The sequence below is a fragment of the Macrotis lagotis genome, chromosome 1 (assembly GCF_037893015.1).
Source record: "Macrotis lagotis isolate mMagLag1 chromosome 1, bilby.v1.9.chrom.fasta, whole genome shotgun sequence".
In the NCBI taxonomy this organism is placed as follows: domain Eukaryota; kingdom Metazoa; phylum Chordata; class Mammalia; order Peramelemorphia; family Peramelidae; genus Macrotis; species Macrotis lagotis.
The window spans coordinates 584,096,165-584,123,701 of NC_133658.1; the positions used below are offsets into that span (position 1 = coordinate 584,096,165).

Consider the following 27,537-nt stretch of genomic DNA (forward strand, 5'->3'; position numbering starts at 1 on the left):
ACTGATAACCTTGGTATCTTCTATGTCTGACCCATCCCATCTCTAAACTCTCCACAGACACCTTCAAGGGATTGGAACAAATTTTTCTCATCCATCCAGAAATAATAACCAAAGGGAAGGCAATGCCATTAAGAGGGATTAGAAAAGACTTCCTGAAGAAGGTAAAATTTTATCTGACTCTAGAAGAAATCCAGGGATGCCAGGAGACAGAAGTGAGGGAGAGTCTTTCAGGCATGGAAAACAACAAGTGAAAACACCTGGAGAAAAGAGTGGTTGGTTGGTTGGTTGGTTGGTTGTTTTTTGCAGGAATGTCAAGGAAGTCAGTGTCCTGCACAGAGGAGAATGTGGAGAGAATGTAAGGTGGTAACTTAACCAGTCTCAGAATCCAAATGACAGGACATGAGTTCAAGTCCTAAATCTTCATCATATTGGATGTGAGACCTGAAAAACTCACTGAACATCACAGTGAGCTGGCTAGTTAAGATGATAAATTACTTATCTGCCCTGGTAATGGGAATTTCCTCTCTTTACCAATGAAATCACTCATCTAATCTAATGCTTACAAATCAGAGTAGCAGGTGCACAGAACAGGTACAAACAAAATACTCTCAAAGACCAGAAAGGTCATACAGCTAATAAGTGTCTGAGGCCAGATTTGAACTGAGGAAGATGTGTCTTCCTGGTTCCAGGTCTGGCACTCTATCCACTGTGCCACCTACCAACAAGTAATCCAGTTTTTAACAAATCACCAGCAGATCATCCCAAGCTTACAATCAGCTGACAACTGACCAAATAAAGGAAGGTAGGTCCTTGTTGCACCTGCTTCATGCCTGTTAGTTTGATTTTTAATTCATCTTTAGATGAAGTTGATTAATTGATGCTAAATTTGATAAACTGTGAAAAGGCAACAGGCTACACCATTGCATTGATTATTAGTTTTGTTTGCTATCTTGAAACAAGATGGTTGCCAATATATTAGGATTTAATTTAACAGATTTCAATGAAATGTGCAAGGCAGACAGAGAATATAGAGAAATGTCAGGGCACTAACTTGGGTCTGCAATTCTCAGAAGGCACCTGATGCTGGCATTAATAAATAGAGGTTAAGATTTTGTAGGAACTTGGACTATGATGTGTTTATATCTTTATGAAACTTGTAAAATAATGCTTTCTTATTAAGACTAAGGCACAGGACTAGCATGAAAAAGTTGTTCAGACTTTCTATACCTATTCCCCTCTTACAAGCAATGTCTTCTACCACCTTGGTTTTGGGGTAAGACTATGAAAGTTTGTTTATCTACTTTTTATCTGCAACTAATAGATTCCACCCAAATTTGTAATGCTTTCCATAAGTATTCCATAAATAAAAAAGAGGTTCTAAGTACTTCTCTCTTCTCTTTTCCTATCTTCTCCCCTCCCCCATTCTTCTTTTCATTCCTTCTCCCCTTATTTTCTCTCTTCCCTACTTCCCTTTTCCTCCCCTCTTTTTTTCTTTCCTGTTTTCTCCTTTCATCTTTTCTCCCCTACTATCCATTCCTTTTCTTTCCTCCTGACTTCTCTCTCCTCTTCTCCCAACCTTTTCTGTTCTCTTCTCCCTATCCTTTCTTCCCCTCTTCTTTTTCATTTCCTTCTCATATTTCCCTTCAGCTTATCTATCCTCTACTATCCATTCTCCTCTTCCTCCTCACACCTCTTCCCTCTTCACCTTAACCTTGAGATTACACTTCTCTCTCTCTCTCTCTCTCTCTCTCTCTCTCTCTCTCACACACACACACACACACATATCTTCTCTGTTCCCTGCATATAGGCAGGATCTATGATGATTTGATCTTTTAAAAAAAATCATTGGCAAGGAAATAAAAATAATATGCACTTGTCTGATGAGAAGATATCTGTACTAGATACCATTATTTAGAACCTGGTTATTAATCCCATACTAACTGGTATAAGTTTGAGCACTAAGCCAGTTGGTAGTTTCTCTCTCTCTCTCTTCTTTTTTTTTTTTTTTTTTTTTTTAGTTTTTTGCAAGGCAATGGAGTTAAGTGGCTTGTCCACGGTCACACACAGCTAAGCAATTATTAAGTGTCTGAGACTGGATTTGAACTCAGGTATTCCTGACTCCAGGGCCGGTAATCTATCCACTGTGCTACCTAGCTGCCCTAGTAGCTTCTCTTTCATCCAGTAAAATGTGAATACATACATTTATACATATACAAATAAATAAAAAATAATAAAAATACTAACTGGTAATCAGATAGCCCTAATGGCTGAGAGCACTGGACCTGTAGTCAGGAAGGCCCAAGTTTGAACCTTGACTCAGACATCCACTAATGGAATAACTCTGAGCAAATAATTTAAAAATCTCAGACAAAATTTTCTCATCTGTAAAATAGAGATAATAATGACCCCTAATTTATATGGTTGTTAGAATGATCAAATGACATAAAGTATGCGAAATGTTTTACAAAGCTTAAAGCATTAGGTAAATGTGAGTTGTTATTCAAAAAAGGTTATGAAGATTGAGGTAAAAATGTATACAATCCAGCATGAGTGCATAACATGCAAGATGTAGGCATTATAAAGGGGCAACTAGGTGATGCAATGGATCTGCAGTTACAAAGATTCATCATCTTTTCATGTTCAAATTTGGTCTCCAACACTTAATAGCTGTGGTCCCTGGGCAAGTCACTTAACTCTGTTTGCCTCTGTTTACTCATCTATTAAATGATCTGTGGCAAAAGTTGGAAGAAGAGGAAAAAGGGAGTCAGGAGAAAAGGAAAGGAATAGATAGTAGAGGAGAAAAGATTAAAGAAGACAGGAAAGAAGAAAAGGAGGGAAGGAAAGGGAAGTGGGGAAGAGAAAAAGAAAATAAGGGGAAAAGGGACGAAAAGAAGAATGAGGGAAGAAGATAGGAAGAAAGAAGAGAGAATAAAGAGGAAAGGGAAAGGAGGTGGGGAAGAGAGAAAATAAGGGGAGAAAGAATGAGAAGAATAATGGGGGAGGGGAGAAGAAAGGAGAGAAGTACTTAGAACCCTCTTTTTACTTATGATCACTACTCCAGTGTCTTTACAAGACACTCCCCCTGCCCACTGGGCTTACAAAAGAGCTAAAAAATGAACAACAAAAAGTGTTATAAAGGGAAAGTCTTCAGAACAATGGGACACCTCTTTCACTCTCAATTGCTAACTCTCCCTCCTCACAATTACTTTATATTTACTTTGTACATTTTTAAAATGTACTTATCTATGATTTAAAAAAAATTACTTTTCCTAATAGAATAAAAAATCCTTAGGCAAGAATTTTCAGATTTATATCTTTGTTTATAGATGAAACAAACACTGAAAATAGGGAATCGGGAAATCAGAATTCTGAAACCTTCCTTTGCTTTCCATTTATTGTTGGCCTTGAACAAATCACCTGACCTTTCATTTATAAAACTGCCTTATCTATAATATAAGGAGGTTGTACTTGATGACAGTGAAGGTCCCATTCAACTCTGGAAGGGGTGGGGGGGATAGGACTGAAAGAGAGAGCATCATAATATTTAGGTTTTTTATTAGGTCTGGTTCAAGGGGTTAGATTTCCCTGACTCTTGTTGTTTTACTAAATTCACATTTATTAAAACACTGTTGCTGACTTGCAGTTGCAAATTTAATTTTGTGGGACATTTTATGGTCATGAAAACCCATAAAAATGCTGACCAGGTTATTAAGACTACACTGGCCTGTAGCCATGGGGCAAGAGTCCATGCACGAGGGAGTAATGCCACAGAAATCATCCGGTGACTGCATTAAATGGTCAGGATTGGGTATGGTCCAGGGAAGCAAAAGTCTAGGGACCACTAACATTCTACAGCATCCAGAGACATAAGGGAGATAAAACTCTTTCTTAGAGGTTTTTGGTTGTTGGTTTATTTTAATTGAACAAAATATATCCAAATCTTCTGGTTTCTTTTTTTTTTTAACTCTGTTTTGCTTTGTTCACAAACCCCCCTCAAATGGCTTTCATGTCAAACTTCATTTACAAAACACAAACCAATCTTCAAACCAGCCCACCCAGTCCCAGAGCTGACATGAGGTGAAGGGGAGGACCAACCGAATGGACATCAAAGCTTCAGCTGCCATCACCTGTGGGATGCTACTTGCTGCCAGGGAACAACCTCGAGTTGTATCAGAAGTGGCTTGAGAATCAAGGCCAAAAGAACATGTTGGGGTTGTGGGTGTGACATAGCAACAGGAAATGAGTAGGGCTCACTAAGCCTTTTCTTAAGGAGGAATGGATCTTTGTTTTTGTCTTCAGCTCACATACACAATGAGCAATTTCAAAGTATCAGGAGATAACTTGGTGTACAGAAGAGAGCCTCAGATATGGAGTAGGAAGACTTGAGTTCAAATACAGACCCTACTATTTAAAGTCTGCTTGACTTTGGGAAAGTCACTTCATTGCATTTCCTCATCTGTGAAATGAGACTCTTTTCAAAATTGAATCTACTTTCCTCTGATCTCTAGGTAGCTTTTAGTTCGAGATCCTAGGATCTTACATAGAAGACTAACATGTCTCTCCTCTCTCCCTTTTTATTCTTACTGCCAATGTCTCGGTTCTGGTTCTTCTTACCCCACTTAGTTTCATATAACAACAACCAAATAGCTTCCTAATTTGTCTCCCTAACTCCAGTCTTTTCCCTTTCCACTCTATTCTTCCCTCTTTTGTCGGAGTAATCTTTCCAAGACATGGTCTTAATGGGTGACCCTCTCATCTAAAAACCTGCAGTGGATTCCAAGTGCCTACTAATAAAATACAGAATTTCAAGACGCTCCACAATCTAATTCTAAAAATGAAGAAACAAAAGTCAAGGGACAGGGGTGGCTAGGTGGTGCAGTGGATAGAGCATCAGCCCTGGAGTCAGAAGTACCTGAGTTCAAATCTGGCCTCAGACACTTAATAATTACCTAGCTGTGTGGCCTTGGGCATACTAATTACCTAGCTGTGTGGCCTTGGGCAAGCCATTTAACCCCATTGCCTTGCAAACAAATGAAAAAAAATCTAAAAAAAAAGTCAAGGGAGGTTAGATGACTTTTCTATGGGTAGCTAGGTGGATCAAGCACCAGAGGCTAGAGTCAGGAAAACCTGAGTTCAAATGTGACATCAGAGACTTACCCTGGGCAAGTCCCTTAACCTTACTTGCCTCAGTTTCCTCCTCTGTTAAAATGAACTGGAGAAGGAAATGACAAACCACTCCAGTATCTTTATTAAGAAAACCCCAAATAGGATCATAAAGAGTCAGACTTGACCGAAAAATGATTAAAAATTCCTGATCAAAAGATATACAAGTATCTAGTGTCAGAGGTGGGATTCTCTTCAGTCTTCTTTCATCTATGTTATTACTTGCAATTTTCCAATTTGTTCCCTCATCATGGTTGAAACATACTCCTCTCTGGCCCAAACACACATCCATTAAAAATTTTTCTTTCAAGGTTCTGTAAACCACTTTGCTAGAAGTGATCTCCCCTCACTTTTCTTATGCTGTTCTGTTTGACCTCTCCTATGCAATTCATCACCATCATCACTTTAAGGTTTGCCAAGCACCTTTCAAATATTATACTTACAACTCTACAAGTTGAGTGTCAATTTAATTCCCAAGATGGGAAAACTTAGAAGTTAAATGACTTGCCCAAGGCCACTCAGCTTGTAATCACGCTGTAACCTCGTGTATATTTTTCATTCTATGTAGTAAACTCCTTGAGGTTAGGAACCTGTTTTCTGTTTCATGTGCCCAGCTACTAAGAACAATAAGATTCCCTTAATAAATGATATTTGACATAAATTAAATTAAATATCATATTAAAGTACTGTGGGCTGAGGTCCATCCCTTGGGCATTCTAGCTTTGCCATCATCTATGTTTTTTTTTTTAAATAGCCAAATCTAGGACAATCTATTATTTAAGTTTTTACTGTTTCCTTGTACTCTAGCTAGGGATTCCCCATGAAATGAATTATTTGGCAAATATAGGATGCTGTGAGAAAAAAATTAAAGCATAGTCTGTTTAGATAGTTCAAAAGTTCATAGTATTATTGTTACCAAACTGACTTTGGTGACAGGAAGAAGTGAATTCAAATCCTGCTTCTGATGCATAGTAACTCCAAGATGGTTGGGGTGAATCATAGTGTCTCAGTATCCCCAAACAACTTTCTTAATGTCACTGATTGAGGGAACTTCCACACTGAGCAGACCTTACATTACTAAATCATAGTCCCATAAAAACCCTAGTCCATAAAAGATAGCCCATTTAGTTCAGGTAAGTGAGGTGGAAGTAGAATGCAGAATACAGAGGAGGAGGGTAAATAGTTGCCCCTCAAGACAAATTTGGATCTGGTTTCTCCTTCTATTGTGTAGAGGTAGTCTTTCTTACATTTACTAGGGTCCCTATGAGCTGCCATAGTATATATGGTGTTTCTCAGGGAAAGTCTAAACTGGAAGAAGGAAACCCAGCTAATTAACACATGGGACACCATGACAACTGACTTGATGAATAACAGTATCCAGATCTTCTACCAAAGAACATGGGCCATTGACTCCTTTGGACTTCCTAGAATCCCCAGAAACACATTTCCATCTCCATCCATTGAAGATTGGAAATGGTTTTCCCGCCTACTGAATTGCTTTGTGGAAAGTCCATTGGAGTTTCTGGTATTCCCCAACTCCCCTAATCCTAAGAAGGTACCCATAGACTGAGATTTCCAAGGCAATTTGTATACATGTTGGGGAAGGTTTGGGAGAGGGACAAGAGGCCCTTGTGTGAATATGAGAATCTGTTTCTCATCTTCACCAGGAGGGAACTTCTGGAAGACTTTGGGTTCATCAGAGTACATTCTTTCTCTGCCTAATACAAACTAGGCTCTGGGTTAGACCCAATTTTCACAAAGCTGTGAAATGCTAACATGAAACAGGCCAGGACCTTTCCCCTCCTTTAGCTCCCCCAGCCCCACGCCTAGCTGAGAGTGAGTCAACTCTGACTCACTGTGGATCCTAAAATGTTGAATTTCAATTAAACCTCTAGGACCTTTTTGCTGCTTTTGTACACATATGATGGTGAATCATGAATGAACATCTTATATAGAATGGATACAAGAAAGCATCTCTGGTCATAGTGGGCCCCAGTCAGCTTATATAGAGTCCCCAAGGTCATTAAGTTTATAGACAACCTCCCACATCTTTTCTCTGAGTCACTGTCATCCATCTCCTAAGCTGAACCACAGCCTGGAGGGCAACATGGAAGAAAGGAGGAAGGAAGAGAGTCTATAGCAGAGAGAATGATCACATAGATGAAGGAAAAAGAGAGACTAAGGGTAGAATGCAAAGAAATGAGCCTTCATCTTTGTAGGGAGAGTTGAGTGAGAGAAAATAAAGGGTGAGGAACAAAATGCTTATTCAGATATTCTTGAGTGAAAGGAATTCCTGGTCTGGAAACTCTCTACTGATATAGCTATGATACTTACCTGTAACTTTCCTGAGACATGGAGAGGTCAAATAGCTTGCTTGTTATCATGTCAAGGAGTCTTGAACCCAGCTCTCTCTATTTTTATCAATATTATCTCCTATTCTTAACGTCTAGGTACTCTTTGCAGGTATACCTCTCATACTATAAGGTAGTTAATTGGGGCAGCTGGGTGGTACAGGGGATAGGCAAGAAGATCTAAATACAAATCCAAACTCTCATACTATGGGGCCCTAAACAAATGACTTCACCTCTGTCTGCCTCAGTTTCCTCATCTGTAATGGAGATAATAATAGTACCTATAGTACCTATATCCCTAGTTGTTGAGTGTGCTTAGCACAGTGCCTGGACCATGAGTGTTTAATATATATATATATATATATATATATATATATATATATATATATATATATATATATATACGTGTGTGTATGTATAAATATATATTTATACGTATACATGTCTATATGTAGTTACTATTATTATTATTAATTAGATGGAAAGTCATACAATGCTGAGATGAAATAAATTCTTAAATATGTTAGAGAATTCAGATGTTTGGTATTCAATGCCCTTCACAACTTCTAGTCTTCACACCTTTCCAATCTTCTCACCCCTTTCCTCTCTGACACAACCTTTCAATCCAGTGACACTGGTGTCCAGAATGTCCAGTGAACAAGATGCTCTATCTCTCGGCTCCAGGCATTTTTTCTAGCCATCTCTTATACCTGGAAAACTCTCCCTCCTCCACACTGACTCCCTGGCTTCTTTTAAGTTCCAAAATCCTACTTTGTACTGGAAGCCTTCCTCAATCACTTGATTCTAGTGCCTTCCCTCTGTTAATTATCTCCTATTTATCCTCTAGGTAGCTTGCTTTGGATATATGTTTGCATCTTGTCTTCATTAGATTGTAAGCTCCTTGTGGCCAGGGACTATCTTTTGCCTCTTTTTTTGTATGCTAGTACTTAGATCATATTAGTGCCCATAGCAGGCATCAATAAATTGTTATTGACTGATTTGCATACATGCTGCCCCATTCTTGGTGCCCCCTCATACTTCCTAGAGAGTATAGAGGGAACCATCATGGATTTTGGTATCCCTACCCTGTGGTTACTGTTCCCTGTGATTGTATCATTCCCAGGGTTTTACTAAGGGGAGAATTTAGAAGTGGGAGAGAGAGTGGGGGTGGGGAGGAGAGAGAGAGAGAGAGAGAGAGAGAGAGAGAGAGAGAGAGAGAGAGAGTTGTATAGAAACTTTCAAATGTCCAAGTCCCAAAGGGTAAGTACCATGCAATAAAAAGATATGAAAAAGATATTGCTGCTTCCTGCTGTGTTCTTTCCTATAATGGCAAAAATGCCAAGTCCAGGATCATCAATACTCTTGGGAGTCTATTTTAAAATGATTTTGTTCTCTAATGTCCATTTCCTAATTCTTCTAAATTGTCCTCCTTAAAAGATCTTCCTGTAAAAACTAGTAACACCTACAAGTCAACCTAGTGTGGGCAAATCTTAAACTACAGACAAGTTGTTTCCCAAATGTGTGCTTATAGAGCAATTGACATTTTGGAACTCTGTTTTCCCATAATATCACTGTAATGAGCGGGAGCTCATACACAAAAGCCAATTTTACCAAAATGACCTAATGATACTATTTCAGCTAGACCTCATTGCCACATATACTGCCTTTTCTGTGGACAAAAGAATTTTGATTCTCACTCAGGAAAATCTTTCTTCTTAATAAAAGACTGTCTTTTAGAAGTGCGATAGGAAGGAAGAAATAAGAGTCATAGTAATCCTAAGTACTCTAACTTGTTAATTCTCAAAACTTTTATTAACACAGAGAATTGATGAAAAGTAGCAGAAATACCAAAAGATTAGGTAAATGTCTAATTTCAAAACAGTTAGAAGAGTAGATTTCATTTCTGAAAGATTAGAAAAGAAATGATTTCTCCTAACAGAGGTGATGGACTCAAGATGCAAAATGAGACATATTTTTTTGGATATAACTAATTTACAAGGGTTTTATAGATTTCATTTATGGATAAATAATACCCTTGACTCATGGAGTTTTCTTTTTTCTTTTCTATTGGGATAGGGGAAGGAAGAATGAGGGAAAAATTCTTTCTAGTTAAAAAAAAAAAGAAAAAAAATTGTGAAAAGACCAAAGAGGAAAAGAAAATGTTTATTTTTAGAATTAGCATGCTAAACATATATTTATTTACTTCCTTTTTAATATGAGTTATACTTGTTAACAAGTTTGCATTTATCTGTTTTAAATTCCTTCTTTTAAAAAAATTTTCTTTTTTTTGTTTGTTTTACATAACATTCATTTCTAGGAATCTCTCCCTCCCTCCCACCTTAAGGTTGAATCCTCCATTATGACAAAGAAAAATAATTTTAGCAAAAGTAATCACTGTAGTGACCTGACAAATTATGCATCATTATATAAAAGTTGTCTCTCACCTTTTTAGAACAATGGGAGAAGGTGTATATATTCTTGTATATTTTCCAGAAAATTAACTGTTTATAATTATAGACATAATGAATCTTAAATTTTGCAATTTTTAGGGTCACACAGCTAGTAATTATCTGTAATCATATGTGAACTCAGGTTCCCTTGACTGTACCACCTAGCTGCCCCAGCAAGATTTTTGACAAGATTTCTTGATACTTCTGGAGAGGAGCCAAGATGGCACCACAAAGCTAACCTGCTCCCAGACCTTTTCCCTACCAAAGATAAATGAAGCCTCTACTCTTGACATTCACACTACAGATCCCACCAAGAAAAAGAGAAGATTCAAAGAAGTTTTCAACTGTAGACATCATGGAAGGTCTTCAGTGAAGGTGTGTCTCTTTGGGGGAAAAGGGGAAATAAAGTCCAGGAGGTGGGAGAGTGGGAAAGCCAGCAGAGGGCTTTGAGCCACAGGGCAATCCCAATAGCTTAATAATAACAAAGGTCCCAGCAGTTGAGATAGCAAGCAGCAGGGAGGATCCCAATCCTAAACAAAGTCTGAACCCTGAAAACACCAGGGTAAAAGACTGGACTGGGTGGGGAACAAGATTTCTCATAATATCCTTATGGACCAGATATAACATGGCATGTGGAAATTGTAAAGTGATTAGAATCAAAGAACACAGACTCAACTTTCCACTCTATCATTCTCTGAGACACACAAATTATCCCAAGTAGTCAGTGGAATCCTCAGGTTCTAAGTCCTCCATGCTAGCAATGATCAAATGTTCTCAGATAACACCAAGACTCACATTTACATAGCAATTTACTTGTGAAACAGATGGTATAAATATTATCCTCAATTTATAGATAAGAAAATCAAGGCCAAGTAACTTTTCCTAGGTCATCCAGTTAGTAAATGTGAAATCCAAATCATCTGAATGAGATCCAATGCCCTTTTCACTATAACAACATAATAATCTTGGACCATTGTCCCAAGCTATCTATGGGGAGAAACAGAGGCTCCTCTTTGCAAATACCTTCAGATATCCTTTTAAAATTGTAGAAAATGGAATAATAACTATTCCCCATATCACTGAAAAGCTATTTATGGGAACCAAAACTGCATACAATGTATAAATTTCAAAGGAATCAATGACTTCATTTTTCAAATCATATTTTAATTTCAGCTGACCGGATAATCACAAATTCCCTTTTGGGGAAATGAACCTACCCTTTGGCCATTTTTCATAATGTCTCCCTCAAAATTTCTGGGGTATCCTTTATCTTTTCTTCAAATCCAGTTGCTTGAGTATAATGGGTGCCTCTTCTCCCTGAAGTGAGATTTGAACGCAGGACTAATTCTAAGTTTATTGTTCTATCTATCTCACCAAACTGCCTCTTAGAGAATTTTTTTTGAATCTTTTACAAGTAGATAAAACTCTCTTACATGCCTGCATATTTTTGGAGTCTGTTTTTACCCTTTTCTATTAAACATACCATAGAAAACCTGATGTTTTTCTATCATCTTTTTCTTAGTATTTTGTATCTTTTTTCATCAAATGTGAACTTAAAAATTTCCACATTGAATCTAATTACACTAAGTCCTCAAACTTTTTTTTAGTTCTTGCTATTTTTTCCTTTTTTCCTTGTGGGCAATTGAAACAGTCTGATTAATAATAACATCCATATGTTTAATTCTTTTCACTGCTGTCTATTTCCTCCCCTTCAGAGGTTGAATAAACCTAATCCAACAAGGTCGTGTTGCACTGAAGAAACCTCTTTCTTGGGCAGAAAATTTACTACAAAGAACTCCTGTATCTTTACCTCAGTTAGAAGAATTCTGGAATCTCAGAGTTGAAAGTGACCTCAGTGTCCAACCCCTAGTTGAACAAGACACTTTTTACAACTTTGCTACCAACTGGTCATCCAGAATTTGCATGAAGATCTTCAATGAGGCATAATTCATTATTTCCTAAGGCAGCCCTTTTATTTTGGATAATTCTAATTATGTCTGCTGGGCAGTGCAGTGGATAGAGTGCTAGACTTTGAATTTGGGAGGATCCGAGTTTAAATCTGGCCCCAGAAACTTCCTAGCTGTGTAACCCTATGCTAGTCATTTAACCCTGTTTGACTCAGTTTCCTTGTTTATTGGAGAAGGAAATGACTGAACAACAACAATTATGATGACTATTTCCTTCATGAGCCTAAATTTTTCTTTTTGCATCTTCCCCCATTGTTCCTCATTTTGTCTACTTAAATCCTAGTAGAAGTCAACTCCTTTAAAGACTTAAAGACAGTTCCCCTTCTCCCCCTGAATCTTCTTCATAAATATCCCCAGTTCCTTTGACTGGTTCTTATATGATCCAGAGTCCTTTCACCCTCCTGGTACCCCTTCTCTTATTTGTCTCTAACTTAACAATCTTTCCCATCATGTACCCATAGCTGAACATAGATGTGAATATATTAAAGCAAAATAAAATGGGACTATTGCCTCCATATGCCTTGAAGTTAGGTCTCTCAGAGAAGGCCAAGATCACATTATCATTTATATAACAATCATGGTACCTACCAAGTTTCTAGCAAGACCTTAATTGGTGGCTAGAATTATATTTCAGAAGCTTGCTTTTTTTCACAGACAAACAAAAAAATAAATAACCTTATAATGAATATGGAACTCATAATACTCTGGAGAACTCACCCAACAAACTATACTAGAACTAGACCATGATCATAGATGGGACTGCTTTCTACAACAACCCAGTATAATGTTGATCCATAAAGAAATGACCATGGTTTTAATAGATATCACTATTGTAAATACTTATAATCTCCAAATTACATTGGACAAAAAATTTCACAATGTAGAAACAAAGTACAAGACATCAAAATCAAGTGGGAGCAAGAAGAGGTGAATATCCTCCTTTTTGTCAGTGGAATTTTTTTTAACCAAGGATGTTTTCAGGCAGCATACAAAACAGTGCCATCCAAGAGGGGAAACAAAAGGTTATTCATGGACCACAATCCATATGAACTCAATGAACATTAAGTCAGCAAAGAAGAATTGTGTAAATTACTGAGTCAATCAGATTTATTTACAGGGGCTCATTAGAGTGACCTAAGCTAAGTAGTGCAGATGGTATGATGCCTTGAAGCAGTATGGTTCAATGAATGAACATTGGTTTTAGGATCAGAGGATTTAGGTTGAAATCCAATCTTTGTCATTTATTACCCATGGAGCCTTGGACAAGTCACTTAGCTTCCCTAGAACATAGTCTCTCTAAATCTATAAAATGAGAGGAGTGAATTAGGTAGTCTATAAAGTTCCTTCCAGTTCTAGATTTACATTATGATTCTCTGATACTTAGAAAATTCTAGATGACAGATTCATAATCTTTTGTGGAATCACTTTTGTGGGCACTTTTGGCTCATGACTCTAAATCATGAATCAGTTCTCTGAGCTAATCCAATGTGAATTTCTATTTTTTAGGCAACTTTATCCATTAAAACAATAGAATCACAGATTGCAAATCACTTCTAATCAAGTTCCACCCATGACTTCAGAGTCTGGTTAGATCCATGGCTCACCTTCTCAGAATGATAGTTTTAATGGCACATAATTTTATTCATATACATAGGCAAAAAAATTTAATGGCATAAAATGGAAATATAGCTATCAAAAAAGTTATTTTTAAGTTCTCAGATCCCAGGTTAAGAACTTGGTCTAGTGGTCACACAGCTAGTACATGATCATAGGAAGTGCAATCTGGACAAATCCAAACTATGCATGAATCAATTCTCAGAGCTAAGTTGAATTTCTATTTCATAGGTAACTTTAAGCATTAAAACAACAGGATCACAGATCACAAATCTCTACTAAGAGGCTCATACATGACGTCCTAAACTATTTCTCTGCTGCCTTCTCATGCTCTCAACAAGAAGACCTATGTGATTTGTTTAAGACCACAAGGAAGCAAGGGGCAGAACCAGGTGCTGATCTCAGTTCTTGTGACTTCAGGTTCAGCTGGTGTTAAAAACAAAGTTAGAAGGGGCAGATTGGTTTATTAGTTAGAGGCAGAAAGTTCTGATTTCAAACCTTACTTTCCCTATCATCTGTGTGACCCTAGCAAGTTGAAGCTCAATTTTCACCTTAAAGCAAAAAAAAAAAAAAAAAATAGCACTTCACCTGGTGTTATAAGGAGCAAATAAAAAATTGTATTTTAAGTGTGTTTAAAAAATAATCTTAGATATGTCAACTAGTAGTAGAAGGAGTATTAAATCACTATTATTGATATTAATCTACCCACCTCCAGTCAGAGGTAATGTACCTGGAATAAAAATTGAGGCTTTTTTTTTTTTTTACAAAGTTAATGCAGGAATTTGCCTTGCTTCACCATACAAGTTTGCATAGTTTTGTTTTTCTTGTTTTCTCACTGTGGAGGTTGGGGAGTTGAGAAGGAAAAAAATTCAGAGCTGAAAATAAAATTGAATTTAAAAAAATTATTATTAATGTCAATCACAAATTTAAATAGAGTGAACTCAGGGCTGGAAATCTGAGGAGAGGGATTCTATGCCAATGATAACTTCTATTACTTATGTGATTTTTGGCAAATTAAAGTTTCTCTACTCTTACCCACCAAACAGGCATTATTTGACATCAACATTTTCATTCCCTCCAAAGTTTAGATTAAGATAATTCTCCCTAGGGATGTTCTGAGGATAGAATGGGAACCTGCATGAAAAATAGGTTCACAGTATCAAAGAAGACAAAATTGAAAATTTTTTTTAATGATCTGGGCCAATTGTTTTCATTTTACAGATAAGAGAAACTGAGCTCCAGAGAACATATGTGATATGTGATGATGATGATGATAAACATTTATTTAATGCTTTAAAGTTTACACAGAACTTTGCAAATATTGTCTCATTTTATCCTCACAATATCCTTGAGAGGCAGGTGCTACTATTATCTTCATTTTACAGATGAGGAAACTGGGACAGAAGGAAGTTAATGACTTACCCAGGGTCTCCCAGCTGGTAAACATCAGAGGGAGGATTTGAATGACAGCACACAGTGCATCTAAACCCTAGTTGCCTATGATTAGTACAGATAATAATGGAACCAGATTCTAAGTTTCTTGGTGAAAGATAAAGAATTATTGAGTTGTATAGTAACATTTCTTCTGTTGCTTCCCTTTACTAATTTCTAAATTTCCCACAAAATAAAATCTTTGGCACTGTGTGCTGCTGTTTAGCCTAGACAGATTCACAGGGCTTCCTGCCTATGTCTCATCCATTGTCTCTCAGTGCAGATTTTCCTCAAGTTTTGGTCTTTAGACCTTTTTATAGATCACAACCCAACATAACAGATTAACTAATTTCAAAAGTCTTTTCTCTTATCTCCTACAATAAACTGGTAATGTTGACTGGCTTCCTGTCCAAGGAAACTTTTTCATATATTTTGGATACTTAGATACCACTCTGAAATTTTATTAGGTGAGTTGGACCTGTGAAAATTTCCCAAATATTTCTTTCTTGGCTTATTTTCAATATTAGCAATCATTTTTTCAAAAAACAAGATCTTCCTTATTTCTGGAATGTCCACACCCCTTTAAATATTTGGTTATCATGACTTTTCCATTTATTCTCCTGGGGTGACTTTGCTTCTCAGGGAAACAGATGGGAATTTAACAAAAGATAATTATTTCTGTGAATGATATTAATGAGTGATAAATTTCTTATCCCCAGAATCACTAGTGACTTTATGGACATCAGATCAATAAGCATTAATGAGACAGCTACTATGTGCCAAGTCCTATACTAAGAAAGACAAAAAAACAGGGCCTGCTGTCAAGAACTCACAATCTAATGGGGGGGCTGGGGGAGGGGAAGATGGCATACAATGAGTTATGCACATACAAGACTGCTTGCATAAAGTGGGGTTATATTTTGAGACTTGAAGACAGGAAAGCCAGAAGATAGAGGCTGAGAAGGGAAAGAGTGGCAGGCATGGGGTATAGTTGGTGGAATTGGGCAGTCAGTACACATGGATAACCTATATTGACTTGCTGGCCTTCTCTATGGGCAGGGGTGGGGGGTGGGGGATGCATGAGAAGAAAGGAGAAAATTTGGAACCCAAAGTTTAAAATGAATGTTAAAATTGTTTTTACATGTAACTGGGGAAAAATAAAATACTAAATAAGCTATTAAAATTATTGCAAAATGTTAAAAATAAAAAAACGGTCAGATGGAATGTTTTACTTGGGGATCTTACACAAGGTTACGTGCATACTTAGAGTTTTGAGTCTCAATATGGGAACATTTATAGATGTTCAGATGAAATGGGAGAGACAACTTGGCTTAATAGACAGAAAACTATCTTCTGTGAGGTCAGGAAGACCTGAATCTAAGTCTTCCCTCAGAAGCAGAGGGGCCATATTATTGTTGTTCTATAATTTTTTCAGTTGAGTTTTATTCTTCATGACTCCATTTGGGATTTTCTGGACAAAAATACTAGAATGATTGGCCATTTCCTTCTCCAGTTCATTTTACAGATGGGGAAACTGAGGCAAACAGGGTTAAGTGACTTGTCCAAGGTCACACAGCTATAAAGTGTCTGAAGCCATATTTGAACTCAGGAAGATGAGTCTTCCTGACTCAAGGTCAGGTACTCTTCCTTCTGTGTCACCTAGCTATACCCCAAGGGTCATGTTCCCTTGGACAAGTCACAAATTCTTGTACTCTAGGCATTTCTCTAAGACTCTAAATGGCAACTGAGATGCTATCTGCTTTTGAAAAGGGGAGTTTTCACACTAAGGAGTTTCATAAACTGATGAAGGTACAGATAATATAAAAAGAAAGGAAAAAAAAACAAAATAAAACATGTGAAAGGAAGATCCAGGTCTAGACGGAGAAGAGAAGGGTATTAAGATATTTAAGCCATTTTCCTTATAACCAGAGAGTAAAGAGACAATTTGAAGACCATTTACAAGCAAAGAGTCTACAGAAGGTGTGCCTTTGATAAATGTTTGTTGTTCAAATTTGTTAAATGAGCAAACTTTGTAGTCGTGATCATTATTTCTTTCAAATAATATTCTGAAAATGGTTAATTCCACATTTAATTCCAAGATGACAGTCTTCTAGAGAAGGCAATATCTCCTACTTTAAGAGAATAATGGGGGAGGGAGAGCAGCTGGTTAGCACAGTGAATGGAACATTGGCCCCGGGGTCAGGAGGATCTGAGTTCAAATCCAACCTCAGACACTTAATAATTACCTAGCAGTGTGACCTTGGGCAAATCATTTAACCCCACTGTCTTGCAAAAACAGAGAGAGAGAGAGAATGAGAATGAATGAGAATACTGGGGACAGCTATATAAGTGGAGGAGTGGCTAGAGCATCAGCTCTGAAGTCAAGAGTACTTGAGTTCAAATCCAGTCTCAGATACTTACTAGCTGTTTGACCCTGGACAAGTCACTTAACTTTAATTACTTCCAAAAATAGGAAGTACTAAAAGAGCACTGACAACAATAATAATTTGAATTTATTTTAATCATTTTAATAATAACTTGTACATGAAATATTTTAAGATCTTACAAAAAACGTTCCCCATAAGAATACTATATGATGGGCTCAAAGGGTCTAGCTCTAACTTCTATATCTCTGAGCTTTAGTAACCTTATCAGTAAAATTGAGAAACTCTTTTTAGCTCTTTAAATCTGCCAACAAATTATTGATAGAATGTAAAACATTCTGTCAATGGGAGCTGTTGATATCACAAAGTGGCACTCCTATCAGATATTGCCTTGGATGGCTTCTGCAGATGCATGGCATTCTGTATAAATTCCCTTTTGAATGAATTTGAATTTTCTGTGAACCCTACCCTCCACTTCTGTAGATACCACAGTTAGTCACTGTCCTTTTCTTTCTCCATTCCCAAATTTCAAGGAACTAGAAAATCCTCTGATCAGAAATCTTAATGTAGAGTCCATGACCTGGTTTTGTTTGTTTGTTTGTTTTGGGTTTGTTCATTTTTTTTAATAGATAATTATATTCCAATATAATTAATTTCCTTTATAATTCTGTGTATTTTATTTTATACATTTGGAAATATTATTCTGATAAGGAGTTCATGGTCTTAACTAAACTGCCAAAGAGGTCTAGGACACAAATAATTTAATAACCCCTGCTCTATGTATGCTCTCAGAAAAACATGGGACAACTTATATGAATTGATGCAAAGGGAAGTGGGCAGAAAGAGGAGAACAGTGTACACAGTAACAATAATATTGTATGATGAAGAACTGTGAATGACAGTCTCAGAAAAATGATGATCCAAGACAATTCCAAAGGCCTTATGGTGAAAGTGACTATTCATCTCCAGAGAAAGAACTGGAAACAACTCTGAATAAGAGTTGAAGATAGTTTTTCTTTTCTCTGTTTTTCTTGGGGCTTTTATCTTTTTATTTTTCAACATGACTTACATGGAAATGTGTTTTGTATGACTATACATGTATATTCCATGACAAATTGCTTACTTTCTCAATGGGGAAAAGAAAGAGGGAGAGAATTTGTAACTCAGCATTTGAAAAATAATATTAAAATGATTTTTACATATAATTGGGAAAAATAAAATGTTAGATTAAAATTTTTAGAATTGCTTTAGACTAATACCTGAATACCCCTCTGGGAGCAGTCCAATTGCTACTCAGAACTTTGGTTTCTAGGAATAACTCTCTTCCTCTGTGGAAGACCAACCTACCCTATTGTTAGAATTATGTAATGTTTGATACAAACCAAGCTAGACCAGCTATTTTGATTTGTGTTTCCTTAGTGAAATCATGCCTGCTTTCACTACCTCCTAAAGACCTCCTGTAGAAATGGGGAGCTTAGTTCAGAACAAGAAGAGACCTAAGACATAAAATGCAGAGAATTTCCCTCCTGGGTGGGCTGAAGTTAATGTACCATTCCTGGATGAGAAGTCAAGTAATTGTTTTCAGAAGACCTTCCTACAAAGATTGTGTATTGGAAAGAAAATGAGAAAATGATGTGGGTTCATCATAACCTAGGAACCCAGTTCAAATTAAAAATGGAATTTTAGGCAGGGAAATGTGGTGCTGTGTGACTGAGATGGACCTATTTAGCTACCTGGCAGAATGGGTCTTCATGCTCCTAATTTCCTTGAAGAACTTTAACATGTTCTTTAGTGAACAGAAGGCTACGCTTGAGAGTCTGTCCTGCCTTATGAGCTCATGACCCTGATTAAGTCATTTAATATCTCTTAGTCTCAGTTTTCTCATGTGTAAAAATAGAAATAATAATAGTATGTACTTCATGGGGCTGTCATGAGGACCAAATAAGGTAATATATGTAAAGTGCTTTGCAAATCTTAAAGCATTGTATAAATCCTAACTATGATAAATGTCGACTAATTATTAAATAATTTAATTTCATACTGATAGTAATGATAATAATGAAAATAATTAGGAGGGGTGAGGAAAAAAGAGGAAGGAGAAGAAAAAGAAGGAAAAGAATAAAGAAAAGCAGGAGAAGAAGAAAGAGAGGAAGAGAATAAGGAGGGGGAATGGGGAGAGGGAGGAGAAGGGTTAGACATAACAATTCAGAGAAAAAGAGAATTTCATCCACCTTCATTTTCCATAGGCTCCTTATCACCTTCAGGAACTATTTAGTTGTTATGCACTGTTAGGCAGATCAGAGTTTTAAGGTATCACCTTCTTCAAAAACTCAGCCCTTTTGCATTTTGAAGATTTCTTCTGCATCCTTATTGAAAACTTTCTTTGGTATAGTGAAAAGAGCAGTGGAATGGGAGTCAGAGGCCCTGAGTTCTAATCATCACCTATGTGACTTTGTGCAAGCTACTAACCTGTTGTGTCATGTGTTCCAGGCTAAGAGCTATGAAAGGTTAACACAGAAATAGTTATGTGCTTTAACGAGCAAGATGTACTTCATAGCTTAGATAAGGGAGTAGCTGCATGTCTGAGCTAAGGAGGTGTATTCCCAGGCTCAGATAGATAGCGCATTCTGAGATAATTACCTTCTGCACTCTTTATCAAATCACTGTTTGGTTCTCAAAACAATTTTCACTCTGTTTATCAAAACACTGTTTGGTTCTGAAAACAATTACCTAAGACATACACAAGGTATGCATGTGAAAAAAATTCTTGCTAAAACACTTATGTAATTGGTTAAGTAAATGTAGAGTATAAAAGTATGTATCCTGTGATCAATAAATGAACCAGCTTATACATCATATTGATGTCAGCCTGAGTTCCCTCCGCTGGACTCAACACTAACCTGTCTGGACCGTAGCTTACTTATATGTAAAATAAATCTAGGTTTCCTATGATCAACTTTAGGAAAACTACCTTCAACTTAAAACAGAAAGAAATTAATTTCATTCTCATATCAATTATCTTCTCCATATAATCAATATTCTCTCCTGAATTAGGATTATGAGATATGATTAGCATTCTACACCTGCTACTAATCACATAAGCAATAGCCCATCTCACAATTTCCCCATACAAAAATTATCTTTCTATATACTTTCTATACTAGAATATCTCTCCTAAAGTCATCCCCTAATGACTCAACAACATAGTCTGTGATCCTAGATGATGATGACAATGATAATTATGATGATAATAAAAATAATAAGTAATAATACTGTTGTTGATGTTCAGTCATTTTAGTGACTCCATTTCATGATCCCATTTGAGGTTTTCTTGGTAAAGCTATTGGAGTGTTTTGTCATTTCCTTCTTCATCTTGTTTTACAAATGAGAAAAATGAGACAAAGACAAAGGGTTAAGTGACTTTCCCAGGATCTAGTAAGTGTCTGAGGCCAGAAATGAGTCTTCCTGACTCCAAGTCTACCCACTGGCCACTAGCTGCCCCATTACTAATTGTATGACCATGGACAAGTCACTAATCATCTTAGTGCCTTAGACAAATCCTTACAGAGAAGGTCCCAACCTACAGCAGTGGAAGGTGACTCAGGAGCTCCCAATAATAATGAAATGCCAGGTCTAGTGCCTATTCCTGTCCATTTTCTGTTTTCATATCATCTTCATTACTGAAGATATCCTTCCCCTCCTCTTACCTAGTTCAACATCCCTTGCTAACAAAAGAAAAAAGAAAGAAAAAAAGCATGTGGGATGATGAATTCCTGAGAGCATAGTAAACCCTGAAGCTGACCTCCCTAATTGGAAGGATTGTGATCTATATTGAGGCCACTGGTGTGTGAGTATGGGAGGAGGACCCAATATAGAACCTTTGATGCACAGTATACCAACTAGAGCATGGCCAGGTGTGCTAGTGAAGCATTCTCATTGGCCCTTCCCAAAAAGTACATCAAGATCTCCCCAATCCAGCCCACCCTCCTCTTAGTTATCAAAATGATCTTCCCAAAGCCCAGGCCTGACCACATCACTCCTTTACTCAATAAACCCCCATCACCTTCAGGATCAAACATAAAATCTTCTGTTTAACAATCAAAACCCTTAATAATCTGCCTTTCTCCTGACTTTTTCAGTCTTCTTGCATCTTACACTTTGCTATACATACTAAGTCTAGTAGCACTAGCCTCCTTACTGTTCCTTGGACAAGACATTCAATCCTCCATTTTCTGGCCATTGTCATTGGTTGTACTCATTCCTGGGATATTCTCTCTCCTCACCTCCACTTCCTGGATTCCTTCAAGTCCCAATTAAAATTATAGCTTCTGCAGGAAATCTTTCCCCATCCCTAGGTATTGTAATGCCTTCCTTTGAGATGATTTCCAATTTTATATAGTTATTTGCATGTTTCTCCCCTATTAGACTGTGAGATTGTCTTTCATCTTTTTTGGGTACCCACATTTCCTGTTGCATAATCATTGATTGTGAACCAACAAAGAACCAGGGATGGAATCTTGTGTCTTTAAATATTTCTCACTACATATCTCCAAGGCTCAGTCTAGTATCAATCAAACAAGGGATTTGGGCTCAATTATCTCTCAGGTCTCTCAAAGTGCTAACATCTTAGATTGCTGCATAGTTCTACAACCTTGTCCTAGAATAAAAACATATTATACATTGCTTTGGAGAAGTCTAAAATCCTCTGTTGCAGGGTACTGGTTTATTCTTTGAGTGATGCCCTGACGTTCAAGATCTGATCAGAATCATAGGATTTAAAGTTATAAGGGAACTTAAAGGTTATCTAACCATATGATCATAGATTTAGAGCCAGAAGGAACATAAAAAGTCATCTGGTCCAGCCCTCTCATTTCACAGATAAGGATCTGAGGTCCAGGGTGATCAAGTCACTTGCCAAAAGCAAAGAGTAATAAGGGGGGAAAAGGTTAGGGTCAAACCCAAACCCTTTGAAACCAAACCCATTTTAAAATTACTATAACCATTTCAAATTTACTACTGCTACACCATCATTTTTCTTATAAGGTACTTGGTCTGAGTCCACACTCAATGTTCTGGTGATTATTCATAACCTATATAGAAGGTTCTTTCTACCAAGATAGAATAGGATTTGACATTTGGAAGGAAGAGATTTTTTTTCCTTTTTAAATGATTTATTGATGCTCTCTTCTATGATCACTTACCAACACTATCTCTCCTTGTCACTTACAACCCTTCTTTACAAGACACAAGTATAATCGAGTAAAACATATCAACATTTCTACCATACCTTCAAGTGTATGTCTTTTTCCATAAGGGCAGCTAGGTGGTGCAGTGGATAGTCAAGAGGACAGGAGTTCAAATCCGACCTCAGACACGACTCTTACTAGCTGTGTGATCTTGGGCAAGTTATTTAACCCTGATTGCCTCACATCCAGGGCTATCTCCAGTTGTCCTGATTCATATCTGACCACTGGACCCAGATGACTCTGGAGGAGGAAGTGAGGCTGGTGATTTAGCACAGCATCTCCTCACTCAAATCCTATTAATGTGCTTGTCATGGTATCATCTTCCTGATGGGGTGGTCTTCTTTAAAAAGGAAGGACAATAGTTTTATGCTTTCTTCCATACTCCTAGCTCCCACATCTCTACTGAGGAATACCTCGCTAGAAATACTTTGAAAATATGATGGGACACCAATACTATCATTTTACAGATGAAGAAATGAAGGGGGAAAAATTTTGCCTGAGGCTGTTCAACTAGTTGACTTTAGAATCAGTAATGAAACCTAGCTCCATACAATTCTGAACTTTGCCCTGTGTGTCATTTAGCTCTGGGGACTTCACATAATTTATTTATGGGTCTCTAAATCTAGCTACCTCTAGGCTTTTATTGCAGACACTAACAAACAATGTTGACATCAAAGAACAATAGAGACTAAAGCAATAGTTCACATTTCCATAGGGTTTTACCCCTAATAAGAGTCAAAAAACCAGGTTCAAATATTATCTCTATTAGATGGTGTAGCGTATAGAACACTAGACATGGAGTCAGGAAGACCTGAGTTCAAATCCAACCTCAGACACTGAGTATCCCTGGGTGAGTCATTTAACTTCTATTTCCTCAACTGTAAAATGGGGATAATAATAGAACCTACCCCTCAGGTCTGTTGTAGGGATCAAATTAGGTAATACTTATAAATCATTTAATTCAGTAAGTGACACACTTAGTAGGTATTATGTACTACTTATGTACTTATTATTTACTAACTATAATGACCTTAGGCAAATCGCCTAAACTTTGTGAGTCTCAGTTTCCTCATTTATAAAAATAGGAGGTTGAACTAAATAGCATCTGAGATCCTTTCCATCTCTAACTCTATGATCCTCTACCCTTGCCACATGACAACCTTTGCAGGCCGATAGAACTCAACTCATCCTCCCCTATAGGAGTGTCTGGATGGGACTCTCCCCTTACAGATCAGTAAAATTAAGACAGAAAACTTAAAGTGCCTTGCTCAGGAGCAGAGCTGGCAAATGTCAGAAACAGAATTTGAACCAGGACTTCCTGAATGCAAGTAGGTACTCTACCCATCATACTGCAGCGTCTCAATGGTAGACAGTAGAAACATTATTATTATTATCACTTTACGGATGAGTAAACTGAATCTCAAAAAGGATAGCCTAGCTAGGTAAGTAATAGATCCCCATGACTCCAAATTCAGTATTTTTTATTATTTTTTTTTTGCATTAGGGAATAGACATATGGACAAGACCTGGGATTTCAGTGATATAAGGAACTCTCTAGTGAAGAAACACCTACAAACACAGGACAGTCAGCACCCTTTAAGCCACTTATAGCCATAGAGAGCACAGAGAACTTCTACCACTTGCCCAAGGGGTGACATGACTAAACTGTGTCAGAGACAGGATTTGAATTCAATTTTTCCTGATTTTGAGACCAACTCTCTTTATCCTCTACATTAGGAGTTCTTGACATTTCTTTTTGTGTATAACAGACCTCTTTGGAAGCTTAATAAATCCCATGAGGCGGCTAGGTGGTGTAGTGGAAGGTGGCTAGGTGGCGTAGTGGATGGAGCACCAGCCCTGGAGTCAGGAGTACCTGAGTTCAAATCCTGCCTCAGACACTTAATAATGGGGGCGGCTAGGTGGCATAGTGGATAAAGCATCGGCCTTGGAGTCAGGAGTACCTGGGTTCAAATCCAGTCTCAGACACTTAATAATTACCTAGCTGTGTGGCCTTGGGCAAGCCACTTAACCCCATTTGCCTTGAAAAAAAAAAACCTAAAAAAAAAAAATCCCATGAACTCCTTCACAGAATGATTTTAAATGCATAAAACTAAATACACAGGGTAACAAATAATATAATCAATTTTTTCATTTTTCTTTTTAAATTCATTTTAAACTTAAATATATAAAGACAAAAAAGCCTATTTCCATGTACACAGCACAACAAAAAAAGAAAATTCAGGTACTCGACTCCAGGGCTGGTGTTCTATTCACTGTGCTACCTAGTCACCCCCACACTATTTACTTAAAAAAAAATCCTATATAATAATTAGCACACATTGTTTTCAAAGCTATTCTGCTTTTTATATTTCCTTCCAAATTTTTTATTTTCTGCTGTGTACTTTTTACTTTTTTCCTTCTCTTACCCCTCAGAGATAATTACTATTACATCAAAATATTTTTAAAAACAAAATTCAGAATCCATGTCTTTATACTATGCTGCCTTTTGTCCTTTCCACTACACAAGATAAATCTAGAACTTGAAAGAATAAAAAAGTCAGCTCATGAAGAAGCTGGAAGTGGTATTCAGTCCTTTTTTTGATTGACTTTCATATGCATTTTCTGGACCTGAAATAAATCATTTTTAAAAATCAGTTTCTCTTTAAGAAAGGATGAGAATTCTCACTGTTCTAGTGGGACTAGAGCTTGTTTCCACGAGAGATGGGCATCATACATCTCTGGGATAGATTTGGGAGTTTGAGGGGGGAAGTTACTTACCCCTAATAATATGGGTATACTGGTATGGCTCTGAGAGGAAGTGTGGGAGGGTGAGAAGGAAAGCCCCTGTGGCCAGCAGGAGACCCCCAATGCCAATGAGTCGGGGACGGTGAACACGGCTGCCAAAATAACTGACGAAGATGATGAGGATAGCGTTACTGATCTGTGGATGAGAGTAGAGAGCATCATGTGAGATTGGAGCCACCAGGGCTTAGGTAATCCAAAAGGAGAGATCTCCTTATCTCTTCTCCAAAGAAGGTGTCACTTCTGAGGTCAATTAATCAATACATCCACTAGTATGGATTGGTACTTAGTATGTATATGGGGGATACAATGAAAAACAAAAAACAGTGCCTGCTTTCAAGTAGTTTACATTTTAATAGGGGACACAAGATTTATAGAAATAAAGACAAAATAGTAGAGAACATTTATATAATGTTCAGCCAGTTAGGTGGCACAGTGGATAAAGGGTTGGCCTCGAGTCAGAAAGATTCATCTTCTTGAGTTCAAATATGACCTCAGATACATCCTAGTCATATGCCCTAGGTAAGGCACTTAACTCTGTCTCAGTTTCCTCAGCTGTCAAGCAAGCTGTAAAAGGAAATGGCAAACCACTACGGTATCTTTGCCAAGAAAACACCAAATGGGGCTATGAAGAGTCAGACAGGACTGAAAAGACTGACCAAGAGCAGAGAACATTTATTTTGGGCCAGTTACCATATTAAGTCCTTTACAATGACTATTTCATTTGATTCTCAAAACAAGCCTGGGAGGTAGGTGCTACTTTTTTCCTCTTTTTTAAAGAGGACAAGACTGAGGCAAACAGAAGTTAAGTGACTTGCTCAGAGTCAGACAACTAGTGTCTAAGGCTGAATTTTCACTCAGTTCTTCCTGACTCCAGGTCCAGTGCTATATCCATTGCGATAGCTAGCTGCCCAGATAGAAGACAACCTTAGGCAGGGAGGCACTGACTCTGGTAGAGCAGGAAAGGTCTCCCGCAGAAAAGAGCATTTGATCTGAATCTTGAAGGAAACCAAGGATTTTAAAAAGCAGAGGTGAGGGGGCGGAGCCAAGATGGCAGTTATGAAGGCAGCATTTCCCTGGAACTCCTTTCCCCAAAACTCCAAAAGCCAACAAATGATGACTCTAGCCAAAATTTAGAGGGTCAGAACCCATAGAAAGACTGAGTGATACATTTCCCTAGTCCAAGATAACTTAGAATTTTCATGGGATGAACTGATGCTGAGCGAGATGAGCAGAACCAGAAAAACACTGTACACCCTAACAGCAACATGGGGGTGATGATCAACCTTGATGGATTTGCTCATTCCATCAGTGCGACAATCAGGGACAATTTTGGGCTGTCTGTGGTGGAGAATACCATCTGTATCCAGATAAAGAACCATGGAGTTTGAACAAAGTTCAAGGACTATTCCCTTTAATTTAGGGGAAAAAAACATATCTTATTGTCTGAACTTGTTATCTCATATTTTTTGTTTCTTCCTTAAGGATATGATTTCTCTCTCATCACACACAATTTGGGTCAATGTACAACATGGAAACAAAATAAAGACTGACAAATTGCTTTCTATGGTGGGGGGGGTAGTAAGATTGGGGGGAAAATTGTTAAACTCAAAATAAATAAAATCTTTAATTAAAAAAAGACATTCCATGGGAAATGTGTATTTCACCAGAACTGGGAGTTGGAAAAAGCCCCGGGTCTCAACACAGCCTGGAAACAGCTTGACGGGGAGGGGAGAGAATTCTATTACACCAGAATGAGTGTGGAGTGAGGGAGCACAGGCCACAGAACCTGCAGTGAGAATCTGGAGAAAGCAGCCTGCACCCCCAGAGCACAGCCTACAGAAGGTAAGGGGGTCAGGGAAGACTGCAGAAATTTCTCTGCTCTCCCTTGAGGTAGGACTCTGCTGTTTGCCCACACTCAGATCCAGGTTGCAGTTTGGACTTCCATACTAAGATAATCAAGCAGGACACTTCCTTACAACTCCAGGGCAGAGGGAAGTGCTGTGGTCATCTACATATCAAAGCACATGCAAAAGAGCATAAGACCTTGGAGGAGTAAAAAAACCCCAAAGTTTGGAAGTGCTGTAAATTAGGCTGAGGAAATGAGTAAACAACAAAAAGAAGAATCT

The 27,537-nt window shown here is 37.6% G+C and overlaps 1 protein-coding gene across 3 annotated transcripts in view; it reads right to left on the reverse strand.

Moving 5' to 3' along the window:
* Positions 1-27,537, reverse strand: part of SLCO2A1 (solute carrier organic anion transporter family member 2A1) — a 155,350-nt gene that overhangs the window by 47,196 nt on the left and 80,617 nt on the right. For all 3 annotated transcript variants that reach the window (XM_074214804.1, XM_074214805.1, XM_074214806.1), the window contains exon 3: positions 25,385-25,547. In XM_074214804.1, coding sequence (XP_074070905.1) covers positions 25,385-25,547 — 163 coding nt within the window. The remainder of the gene's footprint in view (positions 1-25,384; positions 25,548-27,537) is intronic.